This window comes from Pyrgilauda ruficollis, unplaced genomic scaffold, assembly GCF_017590135.1.
Source record: "Pyrgilauda ruficollis isolate IOZ18807 unplaced genomic scaffold, ASM1759013v1 scaffold1, whole genome shotgun sequence".
NCBI lineage: Eukaryota > Metazoa > Chordata > Aves > Passeriformes > Passeridae > Pyrgilauda > Pyrgilauda ruficollis.
The window spans coordinates 10,690,343-10,712,236 of NW_024508100.1; the positions used below are offsets into that span (position 1 = coordinate 10,690,343).

The 21,894-nt window shown below is 38.5% G+C and overlaps 1 protein-coding gene across 10 annotated transcripts in view; it reads right to left on the bottom strand.

Moving 5' to 3' along the window:
- LDB2 (LIM domain binding 2) overlaps positions 1 to 21,894 on the bottom strand; it is a 212,288-nt gene that overhangs the window by 135,501 nt on the left and 54,893 nt on the right. For all 10 annotated transcript variants that reach the window (XM_041480365.1, XM_041480448.1, XM_041480289.1 and 7 more), the window contains one exon: positions 3,868 to 3,970. In XM_041480365.1, coding sequence (XP_041336299.1) covers positions 3,868 to 3,970 — 103 coding nt within the window. The remainder of the gene's footprint in view (positions 1 to 3,867; positions 3,971 to 21,894) is intronic.

Here is a 21,894-nt window from a genome sequence, read left to right on the forward strand (position 1 = left end):
ACACCTTTGTTAACTTAAAATATATCTTTATTTTCTGCAGCATTTTCATTAAAATTTCAACACAGAATTCAGTAATATAAGTAGGGTTCAGACCAAAAGAATAGCTGAGGGGTACAAGCAAGTATGAGAAACACATATTTTCAGTGTCTGTTTGAAAGAAGATAGTATCTCCTTTCTGGAATGCTGTGCCAGGGAGAAAGGATTGCAGAAGGTAAAGTTCTTGCATGTACAGAAATCAAATACTGAAGAAAGACAAAAGGAGCTGTAAAGATGGGCACAGCAGCTATTTCTGGTCTGACACAGAATCTCTGCATGAAAAAGTTAAGCTGGGCTTTCAAGTCACATCTATCCAAGGCAGAATATTGTTCTGCACAGATAACTAGGTCTAGGTCTAACAAACCTGGCAATCAAATTAATTAAAGCAGGTGGATCACTGAACTAACAAACCTCTGCTCTTCCCAGGGCATAAGTAAGTATTTTTACATGCTGTGCCATACAGATACAGGGACATTTAAAGCTAGCTCGAGTATCAATTCATAGTGTTGCCTGATGTGAAGCAAAGTAAACATAACCCAGTGACTTAAAATCCCCATTTTGAACCATATCTATTTTTCCCTACAAATGAAAGCATCTCAGAGCTGACAGTTGAAGAGAAACATTGAGAACAGCAAAGGGAAGAAAACTGCTTTTCTCAGTATAGAGAGGAGAGCTGTGAAACATGGTAATATGAATGAAACACCTAAAAATATTTTGCGTTCTTCATAAAGCTGCAGTTTTGAGCCACGAAAATAAATAAGCAACTTTGTTTTCTGAGACAACAAAAAAAAAGTTCAGTTCACAACCCTTATAATCTCTTGGACAAAACTGTATATTAAAGTTAAACCAGAAAGAGAGGCAAATAAAAGTGTTTTGGTTTTTGTTTTTTGTTTTTTTTTTTTAAATCTTCTACCATTTACACAAACACTGATTTACAGGCCTGCTCTAAACATTTGCATTGGCCGTGGAGTTGGACTGTTCAGGTAAGAGCAGAGGGCAGAGAGAGCCAGCTGGGAAACAGGCTATGATATGAAACTCACAGAAAGAAAAAGTTTACAGCAACCAAGAGAAAAAAGCCCCAAAGAAATTTGGGAACTGAACTCAAGATCAGTGCCCAGCAGCCTCCCACAACATTCTCGAGGGGCTTTGAAGAAGGAACCTGGGGCAAAACAGTGTGCTTCTTCACGTCTCTGATGGCTTAGCACAAGGGCTAAATAGCCCCTGAGAAGAAGGAGGGAAATGGACTGGGAATTGCCATAACCCGGAGAAAATGAGGCCACGGACAGCAAAAAAGTTTTGTCCTTTCCACACACGCACACATGCAATGGGGTTTTTTGAATTTGTTTGCTCCAAAAGAGAATATTTTAGTTCTCAGAAGAGGGAAAACATTGCCTAAAGGAAAAAAAAAATAAGGTGGTGGCCACAACCAATGCCAGAGATGTCAGCAAACTCTCACAGGCTGAAGCAAGACAAAGGCAGGCAATTTTGACCTGAATCCTAGAGCAAAGGCAAGAGGTTGGCATCTTTCATCACTTTCAGCTTTATAAACAACTTCTCAAAGGATGCCTTTTTCTCTTTTCCTGGGTCTTATCTTGGTTCCCTCCATTACTGTCTGCGCATGCAAGAGTAAGAACAAACAATTTGTCTTTTCTCTTTCCTCTCTGCCAGTTCCAATGTGTTTAATGCCCTCTCCATCCTAAAGAGCATACACACTAGGCAAGGAGGCAGGTGTCTTGCTGGAGACAGCACAGATGAAGAAAAGGGCGATTTTGCTTCACTGCTTTCAGAACCCCATGTTCGGTGCTGCAACCATGTGCCATGGGCTCCTAACAGGAGCCACAGCCCCTGGTCAGCAATTCCACCAGCTTGGAATGGAAGTTCTGGGTGTCACTGTGGTTCTTGGGAGTTGCCAAGGGTACTCATAAGAGAACAGCAGAGCCTGAGCATGGCTTGGACAAGCAAAACAGACCTGTAAGGGGAGCAGACTTCTCTGTTCTCAATTCCTGGTCATGGTTTTGGACACAAAGTTCCCAACTAGGAAGAGAGAGCTACTCTTAGCATGTAACTTTCACTCTGCAGCCACCACAAGCAATGCCAAAGGTGTCCCCAAGCAGGGACCTGGACAGCACAGAGGCCTCAAGACTCCTCTTAAAGCCTTCTCAGAAGGCAATGGAAGTCTCAAACTGGAACAGCCACAAGCATGCTCTTCAGTTTCACTGAGTTAGAATACTGCTCATGTCAAAAAGCATCACTAATACTGTAGTTCAGTAACTACTGACTTACTATTAACTATTCACTACTTACTAAATATCAACTAACAAAGGAAAGGAAACATTAATTACCAGCAAAGAGCCTTAAATGCAGAGCTTCAATTCCAGATGCTGAGAATAAACCAATCTTGTGCAGAGGTCAGAAATTAAAACTAGAGGAAAAATTTTGTGTACTAGTCACTTTTAAAAGCATGACTACAGTAACTCAATCTTTCAATCATTCTTATCAGCAACAATGCTAAGAATCCCAGTATTACCTCATGCCAAACTGTCCCAGTTACAGACAATGCAACCATTATCAAGCATTTGTGACAACAGGAGTATTTTACACGTTGACAAATTCTTTCATATGCAGCACTGTTTTCCAGAATCACAACTCCCTCTGATCTAACTGGACATTAATTGCTTTTTTGCTGATGTATCTGTGCCTTCTGGACTGATAACACAACTAGCAAATCTGATATCTGACAAGTTGACTCAACCTAATCAGGACAGATCAGCTGTTACCAGCGTTGCTATAGGCTGTAATTTGAGGACCTTTAGAGAGTTATCACTTGCTTTGAAAAGGAAGAAACTGTAATTCTGTCAACACTAATCCCAGAAACGTGCATTCTAAGTGGTTGTTATTTTTTCTCCAGAAGAAGGTAACACTTGTCAAATAAATACCTGAGATAATTGATAATAGGAATTACAAGTATGTGAGTGATAGGCTGACAATCAGTCACTCTCATGAAAAAGAAGAACCTCACAAGATTCAGAACATTAAATAGAGAGCACAATCTGTCACCATGAAGCAGGGGTCACTCTGAATGGAGTCAAACAATTGGCAGTGCAGTTTTTCAATATTTACTTCCCTCTCTGTTGCTTGGTGCTAAAGCTGAGTGAATTATTCACTTCAAACAATTTATTCGATGAATTTTATCCCTTTTTGCTGCTCAGCGTGTACAGGCAATGGATTCCAATGCCATCAGATTTATTCACGGCTTCACTTTTATTCAAGCTTTCACTTAGTGCTCAGTGGAGAGTATTCCAGGCTTCCACTGCTGCTCAGACAGCATCCAAGTCTGATCCTTAATGTGGGCAAGCAGCACAGATCCACACTGTTGATGGAATAACACTTATCTACATCAGCAAGGACAGAGATTTTATTTTGTTGTTTTTCTGATCCCTCTTTAATTTTGGAAGCCCTTCCAGCAATAATACTGATATTTGCTATGAAGTTCCCTTTCTGTGAACAAGACTCAACACTTGAATTTTTGCAGAAGACAAATTACCAAAGAGTGCAAGCACAGCCACAAAGCACATTAAAAAAAAAATCCAAAGATTGTATTTTATCATTTGCTTCATTCCACTAGGAAATAATTTATTTTCATGTAATAAAACTCAGAGGAATTCCATAAAAAAATTGATTCCCAATTCATGGAATTCTTTAATGTAACTTAATAGTCACTGAATATACACAAGTGACTGTGTCATTGCCAGGGTTGCGTCTGTCTTGTACAGATAAACTGTTTTTAGAAACTCATACTTAACATTAGAACAAAAAATATACATTTCTTACTGTATCGCTTTGGTCCATCTTCCAAACAAAATGAAAGTGTTAAGGTTGCATCATCTTCAAAAAATTCAGTTGCAAAGGCATCCCACCAGAGGTTGTCACTATCCTAGGAAGCAACAGATCATTCACTTAACAGGAGGCAAAATGAAAATATGTTTATCTGTTGTAAAAGAAATTCAACAGGATCACACCTAGTTTGGCTCCTTCACTTGTGGTTTTGGGGTACAGATGTCTATATGATATTTCAAACTAATTTTTCCTAGATAAAGTTCTAGTTCTAATTTAGGAAAAAAACCTGAAACGCTTAATTTACTGTACAATAAACTTTCATTTAATCCAGCATACTAAATATGTAAAAACTTTTCCATAACATTTTTTCTCTAAATGTTAGATATAGTTTTATAAATCAATGGCAAATAAAGCAATTATGAGTTTTCCCTCCTTTTCTGGGCTATGTGTCTCAAATGCTTGGTCCTGGTAATGAAAAATCCTTCAGTACTTAATTCTATAATGCTACATAACCTCATCATCAGCACAAGATGACAAGAAAATTATTTAGAAACTAAATATAATGGCCATTCTACTCCAGTGCATTTAATATAAATACAATACTTCAGGTTGATTAAATACCAGCTAGTTACTCAAATGTAATTGTTGTGAGAAATCTTTACTTTTAAGTGTGATACAATAAGTGAAAAAAAAAAAATGTTAAGATGACTTGTGCATACTTAGACTTACAGTAATACACATAGCTGGAGCAGGGCAATTATTAAAACAGTGAACAATGTAAAACACATACTAACACAGCACTATAGGTAGTTTCTTGACTTTAACAATTGAACCAGGCATTTTCAGACCTGGATGATCAACAACAAGCACCCAAACTTCAATGTCTAGCGCCTGAGCAAGTGGTCTAGCTTGCAAGGGTTTTACAGAAGTTGGGCAACACAAAACCCACCACATGTTTCGTTCAAAATCTATGGATATATTTAATAGCTGGATTAGAAATTTTTGGTTCAGTCTCTTCTGCTCCTTTGAGGCCCCAAGACTTGTAGCACACAAGGTCAGTAACAAAGCTGGAAATACACTTCTGAAGATGCCCTGGCTGTACTCCACTCTATCCCACTCACAGCACCTTCCTTTCCAGTGAGCAAGGCCAGGTTCACTCAGCAGAGTGAGGTCTGAGCACTTCTTAATGCCTGAGCAATATAGATCTAAGCCAGAGATGAAGCAAACAAAAGTTTGCTTCACAGGAAAAAGATCCTGAGATAGAATACCAATTTAAAAGAAAATATGCATCTATCATATTCATTATGTACACATGCAGAGCAATCTGGGGATTTTAGTTCTGCTGCTGTATTTCCTGATGATGTTACTTTTGGATTTCACTCCAAAATGTTAAGCAAGGTATACTTCCTCCCTCTCAATTTCACTTTGAGTTTTTGTCAAGCATCCAATGGAGAAATGGTAAGGACAGGTTTTAACAATCTGGTTCCTTCCAGAGACCCTAGAGAGACTTCTTGTCTGAGTCAGAGCCTGTAATACACTTTCCCTGCCAAGGCTCATCCAACCTGGCAGTGACAGGATCATACAGCCCTGCCATTCAGTCACACAGAGAGGTATCAAAGCTGTCCCCACATCTCAGAAATCTGCTGTCACAGAGAGCTGTTGTTCTTTCCTGCTGTAAACCTGATGAGTGCTCCCATGTGCAAACACTGCTGTGTTGAGTAGCCAAGCAGCCACAACAGTAAGCATGGAACACACCGTGTTAGGCATGGAATACACAGAGGTAAGCATGGAATAGACAGTGTTAGGCATGGAGTACACAGAGGTAAGCATGGAATACACAGTGTTAGGCATGAAACACTCACAGGTGTTCACCACACTTCTGCACAGGGCCCTGCACTCAGCACAGCCTGGGGGTTGCATTACAAGCCCAAACAAGAGTGCATTGTCCAACAAGCAGCTATGAGCTCCCACTCTGCCTTTGGCTAAAGAGAGGCTGCAGAACCATTGAACCTTTTGGACATACTTGTCAAAGGGAAGGAAGAGTGGAGGGAATAATTTCAGCAATGCCACACACCACATTTGCAGCTCTTGTTAATGTAGTAGAGTATCACTGGAGCTACACCTGTGCATCCAATGACATGGGAACAGAAAGGACAGCATGGCATAGCCGGACTTAACTGCATGTGGGAAAGATAGAGAAGAGTAGGGAAAGTGCAGGGCCTCTCCTCAAAACCACACATATCTGCACTCACACGGGCTCCCAAGAAGTCTTGAAAGCAAGAAGAATGTGGAAATGGAATTACTGTGGATTCCCTCCCTGGCTGGATGAAATATCCAGACTCTCTCACAGTTTGAACACAGTCCAAAGTCTTTATCTTAAGCTTTTGCATATTTTAGGTGAGGAAGAAAGAAAAATATAAAATGCAATACCCCACCCCAGAAAGAAAACTCGACCTTAAAAAAGAGTATATAAATCCTGTCAACCTTTGAAATACTCTCTTGGATTAATTTTCTGTCCCACCCTTGTCACAGGTGGGCCCACCTACTCTCAAATACAAATGTGAACAAAACCCAATGAGGTGTCCCCAGCCAAACCAAAATAGGATCCAGTTATTAAAAAAACCCTTTTTTTTTCTTTTTATTTTTAAAATTTTTTTTTTTTTTTTTTTTTTTTTTTTTTTTTGCAAAATGGGGATGGTGAAGGCAAGACTGCCCTCAGGCATCTTTAACTTATGCTTTGACAGGTTATGGGGGATTTCGCCAGAGTAATTATTTTTCTATTCAACAATAATGAGAAATTACCATGGCAACCTCCCTTTCACATAGTGCACTCACATGCTCAAACACTGAAATAATGGCCTAAACATAACCAAAAAAATATTATTTCTCTAAAAATATTTTGTATTAAAATAAATTTAAGGAATAGGTCACAGGAGAGAAGAGGGCAGACACAGCCACAAGTTGGGTCAGGAGTGAAGATGCTGTGCTGCTGTGGCCAGGTACCCAAGCAGCAAAACGACTTCTTCCAACAACTGTCATTGTTCCCTCTGATCCCCTCCACCCCTGGTATTATTTGTAATTTGAAGCATGGCTCAACTCTGAATAGGGTCTCCAAGTAAATGGAATCCTACTGTTTCAATATTTTTTCCTGACTCTGATTTTCTTTGGCAAAGGTAATCAGATTTTAAGTACAATGTTCTTTTTCCCCCTCCATCTAAAAGTCCCGTATGTTCACTGTGTGATCTGAGAGTCAAGCTGGGTTCTTCTTTACACCTTACACACTTACATGATTAAGAGTCTGCAAGCTAAATGAGGCTTTTCCACTTGCCTGTGATAGATCTTGCAACTGGAATATGAGGCCAACTGAGACTATGGCATTTCCTCCAAATTCTTTTTTTTTTCTTTAATGACTTGGAAGGCAGAATGGACTGACATAAAAAGCCAGTACATGAAATCACACTTTAAAGGATGCAGATACCTTGCAGGACAGAAGTGGAATTCAAAATGATTTTGACAGATTGGAGAAATGATGTGGAATGAAGGTGAAATTCAATAAAGTCAGGTGACAAAAGAACAAAAACAAAATGGGGAATAACTGACTAAGCAGTACTGTAGAAAATGGTCCAGATCATGAAGCAAATATGTCAGCAACCAATTGCTCTTGGAAATAAGGCAAACGTCTTAGATACAATACCCTTCCACTCCAGCAAACACATCTCTGGAAAGACTTCAACTGGAATAGTCTGTCCACTTGTGGAGTACTATGGCCAAGTCTGGGCCATCCACTCTTAAAGGAATTAGCTGAGAACCACAGCAATCAATGAGTTTAAATTCACATGCAAACAAACCAACCAACCCAAAAAGACTCAGAGGAAGAAAGGTAGAAGGATCTAGCTGTGTTTTGTATAAGACAGAAGAAACTCACAGGGAACATGATGTCAGTCCTCAACTATATGAAAAGATTGCTATAAAGAAGAGTGAACGCTTGTCCTTGGTGGCTAACACAGACAGAAGAAGTAATAATTGGCTCAGTTTGCTGCCATTGCAGGTTAAGTGGATTAATGCCCTGTTACAGATTTCTAGGCTAGTGTTTTGCAGAGGGAAAAGAGCTGCAGAGCACAATTGCTGTGTTCCCAAGAGGAGTGGGTATGGAGATCCTGCTGCCCATGAGCCTCTGGCAGAGCCTCCCCTGTACAGCAGCTCCACAGCTCATGCCCAGTGAGAACCTGAATTTGGTTTCTCCCTCACACTGCTTTTGGCTGCACATGTCCAACAGGTGAAAATAGTATATTCAAACAGAGTAACGGAAACAAATAAATACAATTCTGAATACACACAGGAAACACATCTGTTCTGAAGTCAGATTTTTTTTAATAATCACTTTTTAGGGAAAACCTGAATTTTAAACATCAATCTTGGCATTGGACAAGGCAAAAATAAAAAGAGAGTGTGCACTTGGGAGCTTACATTTTTCTTCTGGCATCTGCAACCCTTCCCTATTGACACTTACTATTTTCAGAACTCTATACATCTACATTCCTGTTGGCAACGTATATGTGTCTCATATTCTTTTAAGTTAATGTTGCACAAGGAACTGCTATCTCCCTAAGGAAAGAACGGCATTCCTTCCCTCCTCCTGTTCCCAGCAAATTAAACTAGACTTGAGCTTTCAAAATGCAGTTCAGGATAAGATTATGCCATTAAATACACCTGGAAAAACTCCACAGCTATTACAGATTACAAAACTCACAAGTACTAAAAAAAAAAATCTGACATTGACGTTTATACTCAAAGCAGACAGAAAAACCATGAAAAATAAAATGTCCAAATATAAGAAACCAATATTTTCCCCCTGTAGTTCTAAATTAGACCAATATTGTCTCTACCTAACATATTTAAGATTCTGATACAAATTGCAAATGAGTAACAAATTAATAGGGATCTATATATCTTAATTGTGTAGATTTGGAAATTTGAGTACTCATCTGTAGGTCTGGCCCTACAAAGCACAATGGTTTTATAATCTGGCATAGGGCTTTTTGTTATTTGTATACATTCAGTATGGACTACAGACACTGAGTCCTAGATTGGTTTTCCTGGAAACAGTATGAACAGAGTGGAAGAGTGAAATGCTCACACGTATGTAGGTGGGAAACCCGTATATGGCTGTCTGTTATACAAGAAGATGCAAACCTTTTCTATTTTCCCAGTATCCCTGCTAATATAGTACCTATAGTTAGGAAAAGTACTTGAGAAAGAGGACCAACCTGGTTACTCAGGGCTAGTTTTTAAGAACCTCTTCCATTGCTTTTCCATTTGTTATTCTGTCTCATTTATTTTATTTCAAACATAAAGCATAGTTTACACAGAATTAAATATACCTTTAATCTGGCACCTAGTGGTATTTTACAGAATCTCCATCTCCCTTTCCCTGCCAGGAATGCCTGACTCTATTCCTTCCATTTGTTATTTCACACATATTCACAGTTTTAATGGTGTTGCTTTCTTTTACTCCACTTACTAGTGTGGCTGGATTCCATCTCTCAAACAATGTGTAGTAAAACTGGCTAAAAGATTTTAAGACTTGGCTTTGGTCATAAGTAGTTTTCTGTTCCATTATACACTTGCAACTTCTTGCCAAAACTCCGCTCAATGCCCAAAACATATCAGTCTCTCCAGCTCACTTAATAATTAATTGAACTATTGTTTACATTCCACTTAGGAACTTATCTTCAATTGTACAGTAAAGAAGCAACACCAAGTTTCTGTTTTATTGAAAAGGCAAAATACAGTCATGCAACAGATCCCCACAGCAATACCTCCTCAGAGAGACTGACTGGGGTGCAAAATGGGGGCAACATCTCTGTTTCTCATGTAAATCTGGAGTAGGTTTAAAAATCCAAAGGAATTCCAGGGAAAGGCCCATAATAGGGAGATACTCTTACACATTCACTGGAAATGCCTAATATATCAAGGATCCTATTTTTATTGCCTGTAAATCAGTACAATATCAGGCAACAGAAAATCAAACATGAATTATTTGATTTCAGATACAAATGGGAGAAACAAACAAATAAAACAGAAAAAGAGAGAGGCTTTGCAAAATACGCAAATTGATCCATGCCATTTTCTTGTTGTACTCTGAACCCAGGCAGATGAGAATCAGCATAATTTTAGCAAAAACACTGTGCTGTAATGACACTGGCCATAAACTCAGCTTTGCAGATATACAGCTTTGAGATAATGTCACTTTTATGTCACAAATAGCAAGTCCACACTGGGAAATTTTACCAGAGGTTCAGATTAACTGAAACATACTGACACTGAAATAAGGACAACTAATATTTTTCTTGTGTTCAGAAGGATGGTTGACCCTTTCCAGTAACATATGCCCAAATTAGGTACCTTTTGTTAGAGTATTTGTGGGAAATACTCACTAGGCTGGCAAATAGCAAGACCAGTCTACACACAGCTCTATAAGAGCAGTTATTCCACTACATCTAAGCCACCTGATTTTTCCATCTACACAGATGCTACATGTATAACAATTTGGATATCCGTTTAAAATTGTAGTGCTTAAAATTACAGAGATTTTTAACTTAAGTTGTCAGGAAAGGATAAGACAGAGACATACCTAGCTCAGTCTAATAACAGAATCAGAGAAGAATGCCTGGTCTAAAACCTATTATTTGTCAGTCTTTAAATTTTACTGAAGCTTGTGGACAAAAGAGAAATGAATTCTTAAATATCCACTCTCTACAGGTTTGACTATTCACCTGCAGCAGTCAGGAGACTGCAGTTTAATACTTGTCTGTAAGCAGTACGGAGCAGAAGGAGTTAACTTGTGAAATGTGTCATTTCACTGGCTTCTTTAATTTGAATTCATTATTTCCATTCCTGAAACTTGTGCACAAGAATGGATAGGAGAAAGAAAGGGGGAAAAAGAGCAGTGAAGCTGGGCTTAAGACACACCCCACTGCCAATTCCTTACTGCCAACGTGGCACCATCCTTGAGATTTCACAGCAATATCATCGCTGACCAGCAGAAGATGCTCTTTTGTCCTTTTAAAATATATGGGATAAGATTGCACTTGGTCTCTAAGGAGAAGACCTATATTCTGGCTGCGAGAACAAAAAGACTGGGCATTAACAACCAAATTGTGCAGTTTTTACAGAGCTATACACTTCCACCCACAGCAGATTATCTGTTAGTACTTGGTATATATACAGCGCATACTAAATCCATATTCAAAATTGTTTTAAATTTTAGCTCTTTTTTCAATAGGCATGAAAATATCTCTGGCTGGCTGGAAACAGTAATAGATTTTCTTAGTAGTATTCTCAATCCATGATCATTCCAGACAAATCACAGACCTGAGTTTTGTGTTTATCAAAAATGAACCACAGTAACATTTCTCTATTCTTCCAGAGAATACCCCACAGCCTCTGCCTTTGAGAATAGTTTATAGAGATGGAATATTAAGTGCGTCTATTATCTAATGTACTACTGTCAGCCATACAAATGTTCTTATTTTATTCTGACATTTTGACCTGGTTTCTTTTTTACCTTGTTTACTTCCATCTCTATGAGTAAATGGAAGCTGCTATGCCATCTATCCGAATGAAAAGGCAATAACTAGTATTGCCATGAGTGAATATAGAGCATCAAATATTATGTGTCACTAGGGCACAGAAAAAAACTCATATTCCCAGCAAGATTACTAAATGAGTCTCTCTAGGTCTATCTATCCAACTGCACCAACTCCCAAGGCTCTAAAATTTAGTGAACACAAATCCCGTTATCATTTATTACAGTGAAAATAAAATTATTACTAACAGCATCTAAATACTACATTGGAACACGATGAAGACAGTCCTTGACACCTCCATTCCACACTGGACTCTCCCCACCTCTTGGATTACTGAAGTCTCACAAAAGCACCTCGTGTATTGGAGACAAGTACAAAGCTGGGACCTTCAGAGGTCCCTGATTCGGAAGAACTGCAGTCTAAACTATGATCCAACAGACTGTACTTTGAGAGGTCATAAGTGGCTCTTCAGCTGAGTTAAAAAACTTATTCTGCTATGTATTTTTCCTTATCCTTGTGTGAATCTGGTGATCTAGGTGGGAAAGAGAGACACAGGTAAGACAAACCATCCTCCCAGTTACATTCCAGAGTCTTGCAGAAGTATCAAATAGTGAAAGGGCTAGGTAATGCAGCTACAAAGAGTTGATTTTATCATAAGAAAAGATTATATGGATTGAAAAGACATATAGAGAAGGAGACACATATCTCTATATACAGAAAGAAAGCCTGAGAGGGATTATTTACAAGGTTATGTAGTGATAGGACAAGGGGAAATGGCTCCAAACTGAAAGACAGCAGGTTTTAATTAGCACTGTGAGGGTGGTGAGGCACTGGCACAGGTTGCCCAGAGAAGCTGTGGATGGCCCATCCCTGGCAGTGTTCAAGGCCAGGCTGGCTGGAGCTCTGAGCAATGTGGTCGAGTAAAAGTGCCCTGCCTGTGGCAGGGGATTTGGAAGCAGATGATCTTTAAGGTCCCCTCCAGCCCAGATCATTATACACAGCTCTAGCACAACTTTATCCTACAGGACTTTGAGAAAACTCTTGCTAAGACTCAGCAAGAGATTTTTAAAATTAAGGATATGCTTAAATGTTTTGCTGAGCTGAGATTCACCTATGCTTTTGCTAGTCTGCAAGTCTAATTAACTCAAAATTATGACTTCCTATTAAGATTTGCAACCAGGTAAGAGCATATCAAAATTATGGACAGCTCTAACAAAAGAGCAGTTATTTCTTGGGAAGGTACAGGAAGTGGAAAAGATCAAGTATATTGTATGTCCCATCTCCTATGGAGGACAGGTAATCTCATGCACAAAAATTTAATTTAGCAACTAGTCAGAAAAAGAGAAAGTAATTAAGAAAGAAACCATTCTTTTTAAAATTTGCAACCATATCTACACTTTAAATTATATATTGCTGCATGTAATTGTTTAATCATATCACTGTGGTTTTGGGTGTCCAGGCATCACCCAAAGAAATTGTAAAAGCACTGCATAATTCCAGACAGTACAGAGAAGTAAACATTATGGCACCTTATAGAAATTTTGGCAAGAAGCAACGGTGAAGCATAAATATGAGTTCTTTGTTATGTATAGGTAATAGAAAAACCCCCCTATATCTTTGCTACATAAACAGTGCATATTCTTTAAGCAAAAAAAAAAAAAAAAAGAAAAAAAAAACCAACAAAAAAACCACTGTGGTAATTATCAGATGATTTCACAAAATCATTACAGTGACCTGCAAATTATGTCCATTAAAAGTTCATTCACATTTTTTATTCAACCCATATCAGAAGCCCCACTCTTGCAATAATTTTAAAGGATTACTTCTTTTTTTATAGCAAAACTACACTCCAAGTTAATTCCCATGTGCATTCTGTACTTATGAGGACTGCTAATCACAGTCATTTTTGTCAGGTGGTGATGTTACTCTATCCACAAATATCTGTGTTAAAGGTGTTTCAGAATCTAAATACTACTTAAGAAATAAGAAAAAAGACAGTGTTGAGGTATTAAGTTACTAAGCCTATATTTCAGACTCTATTTACTTGTTCCAGTTTTCAAAAGTACAGCATAGTATCACCTGGAGTGGCCATTTGAACCACTGATCAACTGCAGTTATCAGATGCTCAGGTATTTGAAAATAATGCAGCCAAATTTATCGCTTGCAATTTTTAAATATACAAACACATGTGCATTCAAACTTAATCAAACATTAAGGCAGAGATTTTCAAAGCTAATTAAAAGACTTATGCATTCATTTTCCATTAAATTAAGTGGAAATCAGATGTTGGAATATTCTGTGCAAGGCTCCAAATCCCAGCATGGAAATGGAACTTGTTACATTTGCTGAATCAAAGCTAGAGGGTGACAACAGGGCTGGGATTCATCTCACCCCAAGAGAGTTGTCTAAATTCATGTGAGATAAAAAGCCTCCTGCAGATCTCTGTCTCTTCACTGTCTGTAGAGGGAGCCTAGAGAATGGTTCAGTCTAGCCATGTAACTTTTTTAGGGATAAAGGTAGGTAAGATAAATCCTATTCTATACATCTACCAAGAATTTAAAAATCAGAAAGAAAACTGGTTGAGGCTTTGAGAGCTTAGTGAAGGACAAAAATACGTGAAAAGCTGGATGAAACAACTGTATCTACTTTGTCTAGATTTTTACAGTCTTGGCAGGAAAACCTATAAATGATGTTCAAGATTTCTGCTCGCAATTCTCAAAGATCTCCAGGCTGCCAGGTTCCTGCTGTTTCATATAAAAAGCTCCAAGTGGCAGACAGAAGTTGGAGAACTGGTTAAAGACTTCTGCCAGTATGAAATACTTTAAATGAAGAAGATGTGATTATTTGCTTGGCTTGCTAACTTTACTCCCCAGCTAGCAACAGTTGCAAATAAAGGCCCTCTAGACCTTTTTTTTTTTTTTTTTTTTAATTACATACTGTATTTGGATACAAAATTCCTATCCAAAAATACAATTAAACTAGAGACAGAATATGTCTTCCTATGTCCTGGGTAATCTGAAATAGAAGGAAATCCTAGGTCAAAACATCACATATAAAATACTGACATTTCTCATGCGTTATCCTGTGACCCTCAGATCACTCAGCTGCTGTGTTTCTGTGGGGCAGCCCTACCCTTCTCAACAGATAAACTCACTACTGGGCAGGTACAGCCACGTCTGACTAAGGAAGGAACATAATCAGGAGTTGAGGTTGCTTTGACAAAGTGAGGATGAGCTGGGCTCCAGACACCTGCATATTCTCAGTGTACACAACAGTTTTCAAGTTTTCGTGGTGAGAAGCACAAGGCAGTGCACTTTTTAAACTGACATTTGCACTTACAAATTAAAATTCTGATTCAAATGGAGATGTCTGAATTGCCTGCTCGCCATGAAAAATCTACTTAGAACCAAAACTTTTACTGTTATTGCTGCTATAATATTGTAGAACAGTGTAACAGATCACTGACAAGGCTGTTACGGTTGCTAAATCAAAGGATATACTGTACTGAAAGGCACTGAAAGAAATATAGAGAGAATGAAGCACAGAGGTTGTGATAACAGAGTGGGTTTGTGTGTTTGTTTTAATTATTAACTTTAAATTTTCACTTCAAAAGAAATGGGAGAATTTATGCATGCCAAGAAGTGCTCCCTTTCAAAACTCAGTCTTCACTGAGGAAAGTAAGTAAAGCTTTCTTCTAAATGGCATCTCTTATCTTGTCAACCTCATTTAAAGTAAAAAGGCATCAATAGTAATAATAAAATTGCAGCTTGGTGAACAATTCCTTTACAGAAGCCAGCTACTACATACTGTAACAAATTAAAAACTCCAAAAGTCTATGCAGGTCCCCAGAGAAATGCTATTTAATAAAGCAAACACTGATATTGAATGTGACAGAATTCCATTTGCTTCAGAATCCCATCCAACTGAGTTTGGCTGCAGCTGAAGCAATTAGAGAAAGCTGTGATTTAATGATTATGCTAAAACCCTAGACAAACAAAGCTTTCACCTACCAAGTGGCCACTTAGCTGTATCACTACCACTAGTATGGATAAAAATCCTTGTAGGATTTCATTTGCTGTCAGTCAACTAGTAACAACATGAGCAATTACTTACTAAAAATGTCTATTTACTAGCTACCCTACTGCTTAAACATGAAAAATGTATAAATCTAAATTTAAACAAAGTAAGCAAAGTCAAGTGTGAGCTACGTATGTCAAGGAAATCACCCACTAAGGTCATCCTTGTAGCTGAGACCTGATACCATCCAGTTGAAAGTTCATAACAGGTAGTATTTTTATTTTTTTTTAATATGTCTTTATGTTGTATATGATAATCTACTGGGGCCTCACCTCTGGGTCTGTAAACATTTAATGAAATTTTAAACATCTTTTCATTACAACAGTAGCCTCCTATGAACTACAACCAATCACTTCAGACTCTGTGGACCTGTTAAATCAGTAAAACTGATTCAGTTAAGATTTCTTAGTTTGCCAGAAGTGGTTTTTGGCCTTTCCTGTTTTCTAATGCTGTCAAAATTTCTCTGTGTAAAGTTGCAGTACATAAAGAAGTACAAAAAAAAGTGACAATTCAGAAAACTTGCTTACAGAAAAGGTGAATTAGCTTCAAAACTCAAGTCTTGGTGTGTTCCTGCCAGCCAACAAGCTACATTGTGAAAAAAATGACTAATGGTCTTTCTGATTTTTCATTTTCACATTAGTCAAAGAGCCAAGTGACACCTTGGACTGCAGATGTAGATTTTTACCCTCAGTGCCTGCCAGGTGAAGGCATCTCCTGACAAAGAACAAGCAAAGCTTTTGAAAAAGCAGTTTCCTTCCTCCCCAACTAAGGAATAGGATCTAGAGACATATGTGTACCTACAGCCTAAAAAAACCTACCAGTGTTGATACAAAATGTTTAAAACCAGAAAGAATATGAATCTGTGAGAAAGCTCAAACACATAGAAAACTATTTTAAGAAAGTAAACAGTTTTGCATAACATGGATAAGTATGGACAAAGTTGCTGCAGAGGAGACTGAAATAACTTCAAGAGCTCTCAGAAGTGCACCTATCGAGCAGCTCAGACTCATTTTCAAAAATATAAATCCTCATATATTGACAATAAAATATACCGTGGGCATACTATAGTTTGTCTGTTTTGTTACAGTTGTGCATTTCTAACTAAAATATACAATGGTCATGTTCAGAACCCTGATTTTTTTCTAATTACAGTGTGATTCCCTAGAGTGCCATAAGCCCAGAGCATCTACAGTTTCAGAGCTTTCCTAAAAGATTTGTGTTCATAGTACCAAAGAGCCTGAGATGGCAGCAATAGCATTGACAAAGCCAAGAAACTACACAGTCCCATTTCTGGGAATGTGTTAACTGCCAGAGGAGCTGTCATCTGAAAGTGAGACAGAAAATCAGAAAAGATTCAGTGCTAATGCCTTCTTAGACTAGGAGAACCTTATGTCAAGCTCAGCCCAGAATATATGGATCCACATCAAGCACCTTGTTTTCTGCTAGAGCAATGACAACCACTATGAGATGTTATCGTATTTCTTTGCCCCATGTTTTGTCAGAACCTACAAAATTAGTTGTAGCTGGATCGCTCTCTAGGTCTTCAACAAAATATTATATCAAAATAGCACAGATGCTCTTTGGAGGGTGCTGGCTTCAGGTACAGACTGTTCTTAGGATTCTACTCCTCTAAATCAGTTCTTCTCCAATCACCTGGTTTATGTCTGGCACACTGAAGGATCACCTCTCTGCTCTAGAACAAAATCACTTACTCTTTTTTTTTTTCCCTCTTCTTTTCTTGTTCTACTTTCTGATTTGTAAAAGTTATTTTTCTAAAACCAGATGAACGGACACACGTTTTTGTTGATATTCTCAGCTTCAGTAGTAGTGTCTCCTGGATTAGGTAATCTGTTTCTTAAAATCACATATCAAGTTATCCCTGGCCTGAGGCATTCTAGAATGAGTGTGAACTTTTTATAACCTCCACATGTGAGATTTGAAAGCTTCAAGAAGCCCATCAGTAACTGCCAGGTCAGCACAGAGCCCACCATATATCTCATGGCATATCAGCAAGGACAAAGGAGTGTACTGAGGATCAAATATATTTTGAATTAAGCAACCAGTTCCTTGTTTAGACTCCTGTAAATGTACTTGTTCAGAAAGGCTCAGCATCTGGCAGGAGTCAGGTCTGGACTGAGTTCCTTCTGACTTGATTCCACCCTCTCCAGTACAGCTGACAATCACAGGCCTTCACATCCTGAAGTCTCAATAGACTTTCAGAACAAGTACAGAATCAAAGCAGCTTCCCTGTCTCTCCCTGCAAATACTCATGCACCTTGATCTGAAGGGACCACAAGCAGGATTACACTGTCAGTACTCTCCTCATTCCTCTGCTAATATTCCAAGCACTCATTAGAATCAAAGAGTTGACACCAAACTGCCCAGGGCATGTGGCCTAGAAACTGCAGAGATACTGAATATGTTCAGCTGTATTATGTGGTATGCAGCAGATGAAAGACCCTATGGGTTGTGAGCTGGTACACATCGATATATAGATGATAAAGATAGATAGATAGATAGATTAGATAGAGAGATAGATAGATAGATAGATAGATAGACAGATAGATAGATGAAGATAGAGATAGATATCAACTGAATCCAGTGGTCAAGATGGGTTGTGAAAACAAAGTGCAGTCTATGTTGTACATGGTGAGTCTCACAATAAAGAATGTCCCAGGGAAATATCTAACCTATCAGGCCATCAGCAGCAGTGCCTTGCAAACATAAAAGGAAACATGGTGTTCCACAATGCTCCTATGATAACAGGCACAGCAGTCAGGGATAATAAATGTCTCCTTAGGAAATGTAGGGTGAAAAGGTGATGCAGTATGAAGTAACCATTGCTCTAAAAACTTACATTTCCTACTTGAAAAGATCTTTTTGCACTCCTAGAAAATGTCCACTTGCCAGGTATACTTCATAGATTTAATTAAGTAATCCTTTTTGTACTTCCAAGGTGTCCATGTTTTAGATTTTAAAGAGAAAAACTCAAAAGTAACTTAAACCCATGGTAAAATAAAGAGAAACATTTTTTTCCACTTTGACTACTACTATCATAAACAGCTCTAAGAAAACTACTATGCATTATATATATATATATATGTATATATATATATATATATGCATTTCATTATAAAAATTAAAATATTTTTTCCACCCAGGTAAAGATAAAAATAATCCTGGATACCTTCCTGATCTACAGGGTCTACCTGAGGTGAGATGCAGCAGTGTCTGTTCTGCATGGTGCAGTGCTTGGAGCACACAGATAGAATTTCAGGTCTCTGAATAGTACCTGGTTTCCTGATACAAGCTCAGAATAACCCAGTCCTCTATTCTTCTGCTGTAGACTTTGCACTCTGTAGCTTGTCCTATCGAAAAAACCCCTTGAAATCAAAGCTTTCATGTCCTCTAGATTGACAATAAAGTGTGGGATTTTTTAAGAACAGGAGTCTAACCTAATTGTAGCCATGGTTGCAGAGAGAAGTTAAAGTGTGTCAGGAAATGCATTTAAACATGAGCAATGGAAGAAAGGGAATTCCAAACTCTTTTCTTCTTCAATAGGATGACATTTCAGCCAATGCATGATCCTTCAGAGCCTGGCTATGCTTTGGGTAGAAGCACAGAATGGTTTACATATTTTAACTGTGTATGTTCATTCTCATGGCCATCAATATCAAATACCTGGAAGCTGACTTGGAAGCAGGATGTTAAACAGAGTATAAATTTCTCATATGGAGAAGAAACCATGATCATCATTGATATTCTCTTATCTCATTCAGCTTCTTTGATTTGAGTGTTGGTATCAAAAGGAAGCGACCTGAACATATTAAAGGTGATGCAAGTTTCACAATTCCCTGTTGCATATAACTTAACAATTAACAGTTCTTTAATATCCAAACAGATGTGCTTAGGGGACACCTGACCAGAATTCAACACTAGATTCACAAGCATCTGAAAGTACTGCTCATGTGTTTTTAAAAAGGCCCAGAAGCAGCACGTATTCTACATTTCCATTGCCTTCACCTGCAAAAGTGGTATCTCAGCTTCAGCAACTGAATAACTAGATAGAAATTTAATTGTTTTTTTTCCTCCAGTTCTCAAAGGGACTGTATTTTGCACCAATATAAGAAAAAAAATCAGCTTATTTTATCTAATTCATGACATACTACCCAGTGGTAGGAAGAGAAAGATGGCAGTTCCCATTTCCTTCATGCTTTGATAGAGAGTCAACAGAGAAGTAATACAAACTGACAGGTTTTTATGACTGACCTCCTGATACCTACTGGTGCATAAACATGTAGTTGTTAGAACTTATCACTAGGGCCAGGGTTATCCCCTCCTGACTAGGAGTCTGCCAAGTCGTAAATAAATAAGCTAAAAATAGAGTTCCAAAATAATGTGTTCTATTTAGTGGATTCTGCCCCTGAAATATCATGTCCCAGAAAATCTCTAAACAGGAAAGCTGAGATTTCAGCACTTCTTGTCTTCAGTTTCCAGATGTTGCACAGAGCTTGGTAGGTAGGAAGGCCACCGAAATGTCTCTCCAGTGCCGAGCAGTGTCCCTGAGGGGTCTGCACTGGGACCAGCACTGTTTCATCAGTGACACAGGCAGTGGGATTAGGTGCACCCACAGTGAGTTTACAGACAATGTGAAGCTGAGTGATGCAGCTGACACACCTGAGGGATGAGATGGAATTCACAGGGACCTGGACAAACTCTGCCATGAGGTTCCACACAGCCAAATGCAAGGTCCTGCACCTGATCCAATGCCCACAATATATCTTTTAGGGCAAAGGAGGAGGAAGAAATGGTTAAATTTCAAGACCAATCTCATGGGCTGAATGGCAAAGAGTAGTCAGAGACCTTAAAGTCCAGTTGACAAACACCAAGACTGCTTTGCAACATGCCCTGACATCCAGTAAGTTGGGACATTCACATGATTTACTTCTAAAGTGGCAATCCAAGCACAAACTAAAACATTATCAGGGGTGAAGAAGCATCCCCTCTTACCTTTCCCAGACAAAATTAAGAGGATAAATAGAGCTCATTTCTGTGCCTGCTTTTTGAGAAGAAAATTTTATGTCCTAGGTAGGCAGCTTTCTCTGGGTGAATCCCAGCTCTGATAGGATGCTGAGCTTCCACAACAAAACCCCAGAAAATAATCCCCTTTTCTGAAGACCACACCATCAAGAGTTTAGTGCTCACCTTAGCAAAGGGCTAGTTTGAAACTCTGCTGTGAGGTGCCTGGCTTTCACACTACACTTCACATGGAAGCAGCCTGTGGTTTCATTTCATTCTGGGGGCCATCCACCTAGCTGTGAGATTACTAAATCTTACTTTTTTTCAAACTTAACTGGTTTTAGCTAACATCTAATCCTCTCTGCACATGAGAAATAATCACCAAAATAAGCAAGAGCTTTTGAGTTTATGAGAGAGGAATATACCAAATGTACAGTACACCCACTCCTAAGAGAGCTTTGTGGATGATCTGAGGACAATTAAACTAAAGAAAACCCCACTGACTTGGGAGGATCACTTCCCTTCCTGTGACAGAATCTGTGTGACAGAAATCAGAATTTGGCACTTAGGGCAAATTTGGAGCTGACATGGCTCAGAAATGCCTGACAGGTGCTGCCTGTGAGGGGGGGTCTTCCTATTAGTCCCTTCCAGGGGGAGAGCAAGAAAACCTCTCTAATGCCTTAGCTCTAGAAGTCTCCTTGCCAGGTACCTGCCATATGCCTAAAGGCATTAGAGAAACATGGCTACATTTATTATCATGAGACTAGCTGGCTTTGTTAGAACATCTGACGCAAACCTCACATTTTTAATGGCCTGATTTGTTTTTGCAGAAAGCTGAATCTTGGTGTATGAGCTGTCATATCAGATTCTATTTTATTCTTTTATGTTTACAAAGTATTGCATAAACAGGAACAGCTGGTGTTGATTTATAAACACGAGAGTTGTCTTAAGAATTTAGGTATTATTTTGCCAACATTTAAGTCTAATCATTTGCAAGCAATTGTTCTTTACCATAGTGGACAATGGTTCTTCTGCTGCCTAAGGACAAAGAAATTTTCTAATATTACTAATTATCTAATAATGGAATTCTGAATTAGACTTAGAAGAAGGATCTTATGTGCATAGGTCCATCTATTTTATATCTGTATATGTGTCTTTGTTCATCCAGAATTTCTGAGAATGCCACAACATTTGAGGGTGTTTTTGTGAAACGCTGACAGTTTTTATCTTACTCTAAGTTTTAATAAAGGGAAACCTAAGACCTGGTTAATAAATCATTAAAAGACAGCAAACAAAGGGTAGAAATAACTGGCAAGCTTTTGCAACAGAGGAAAGC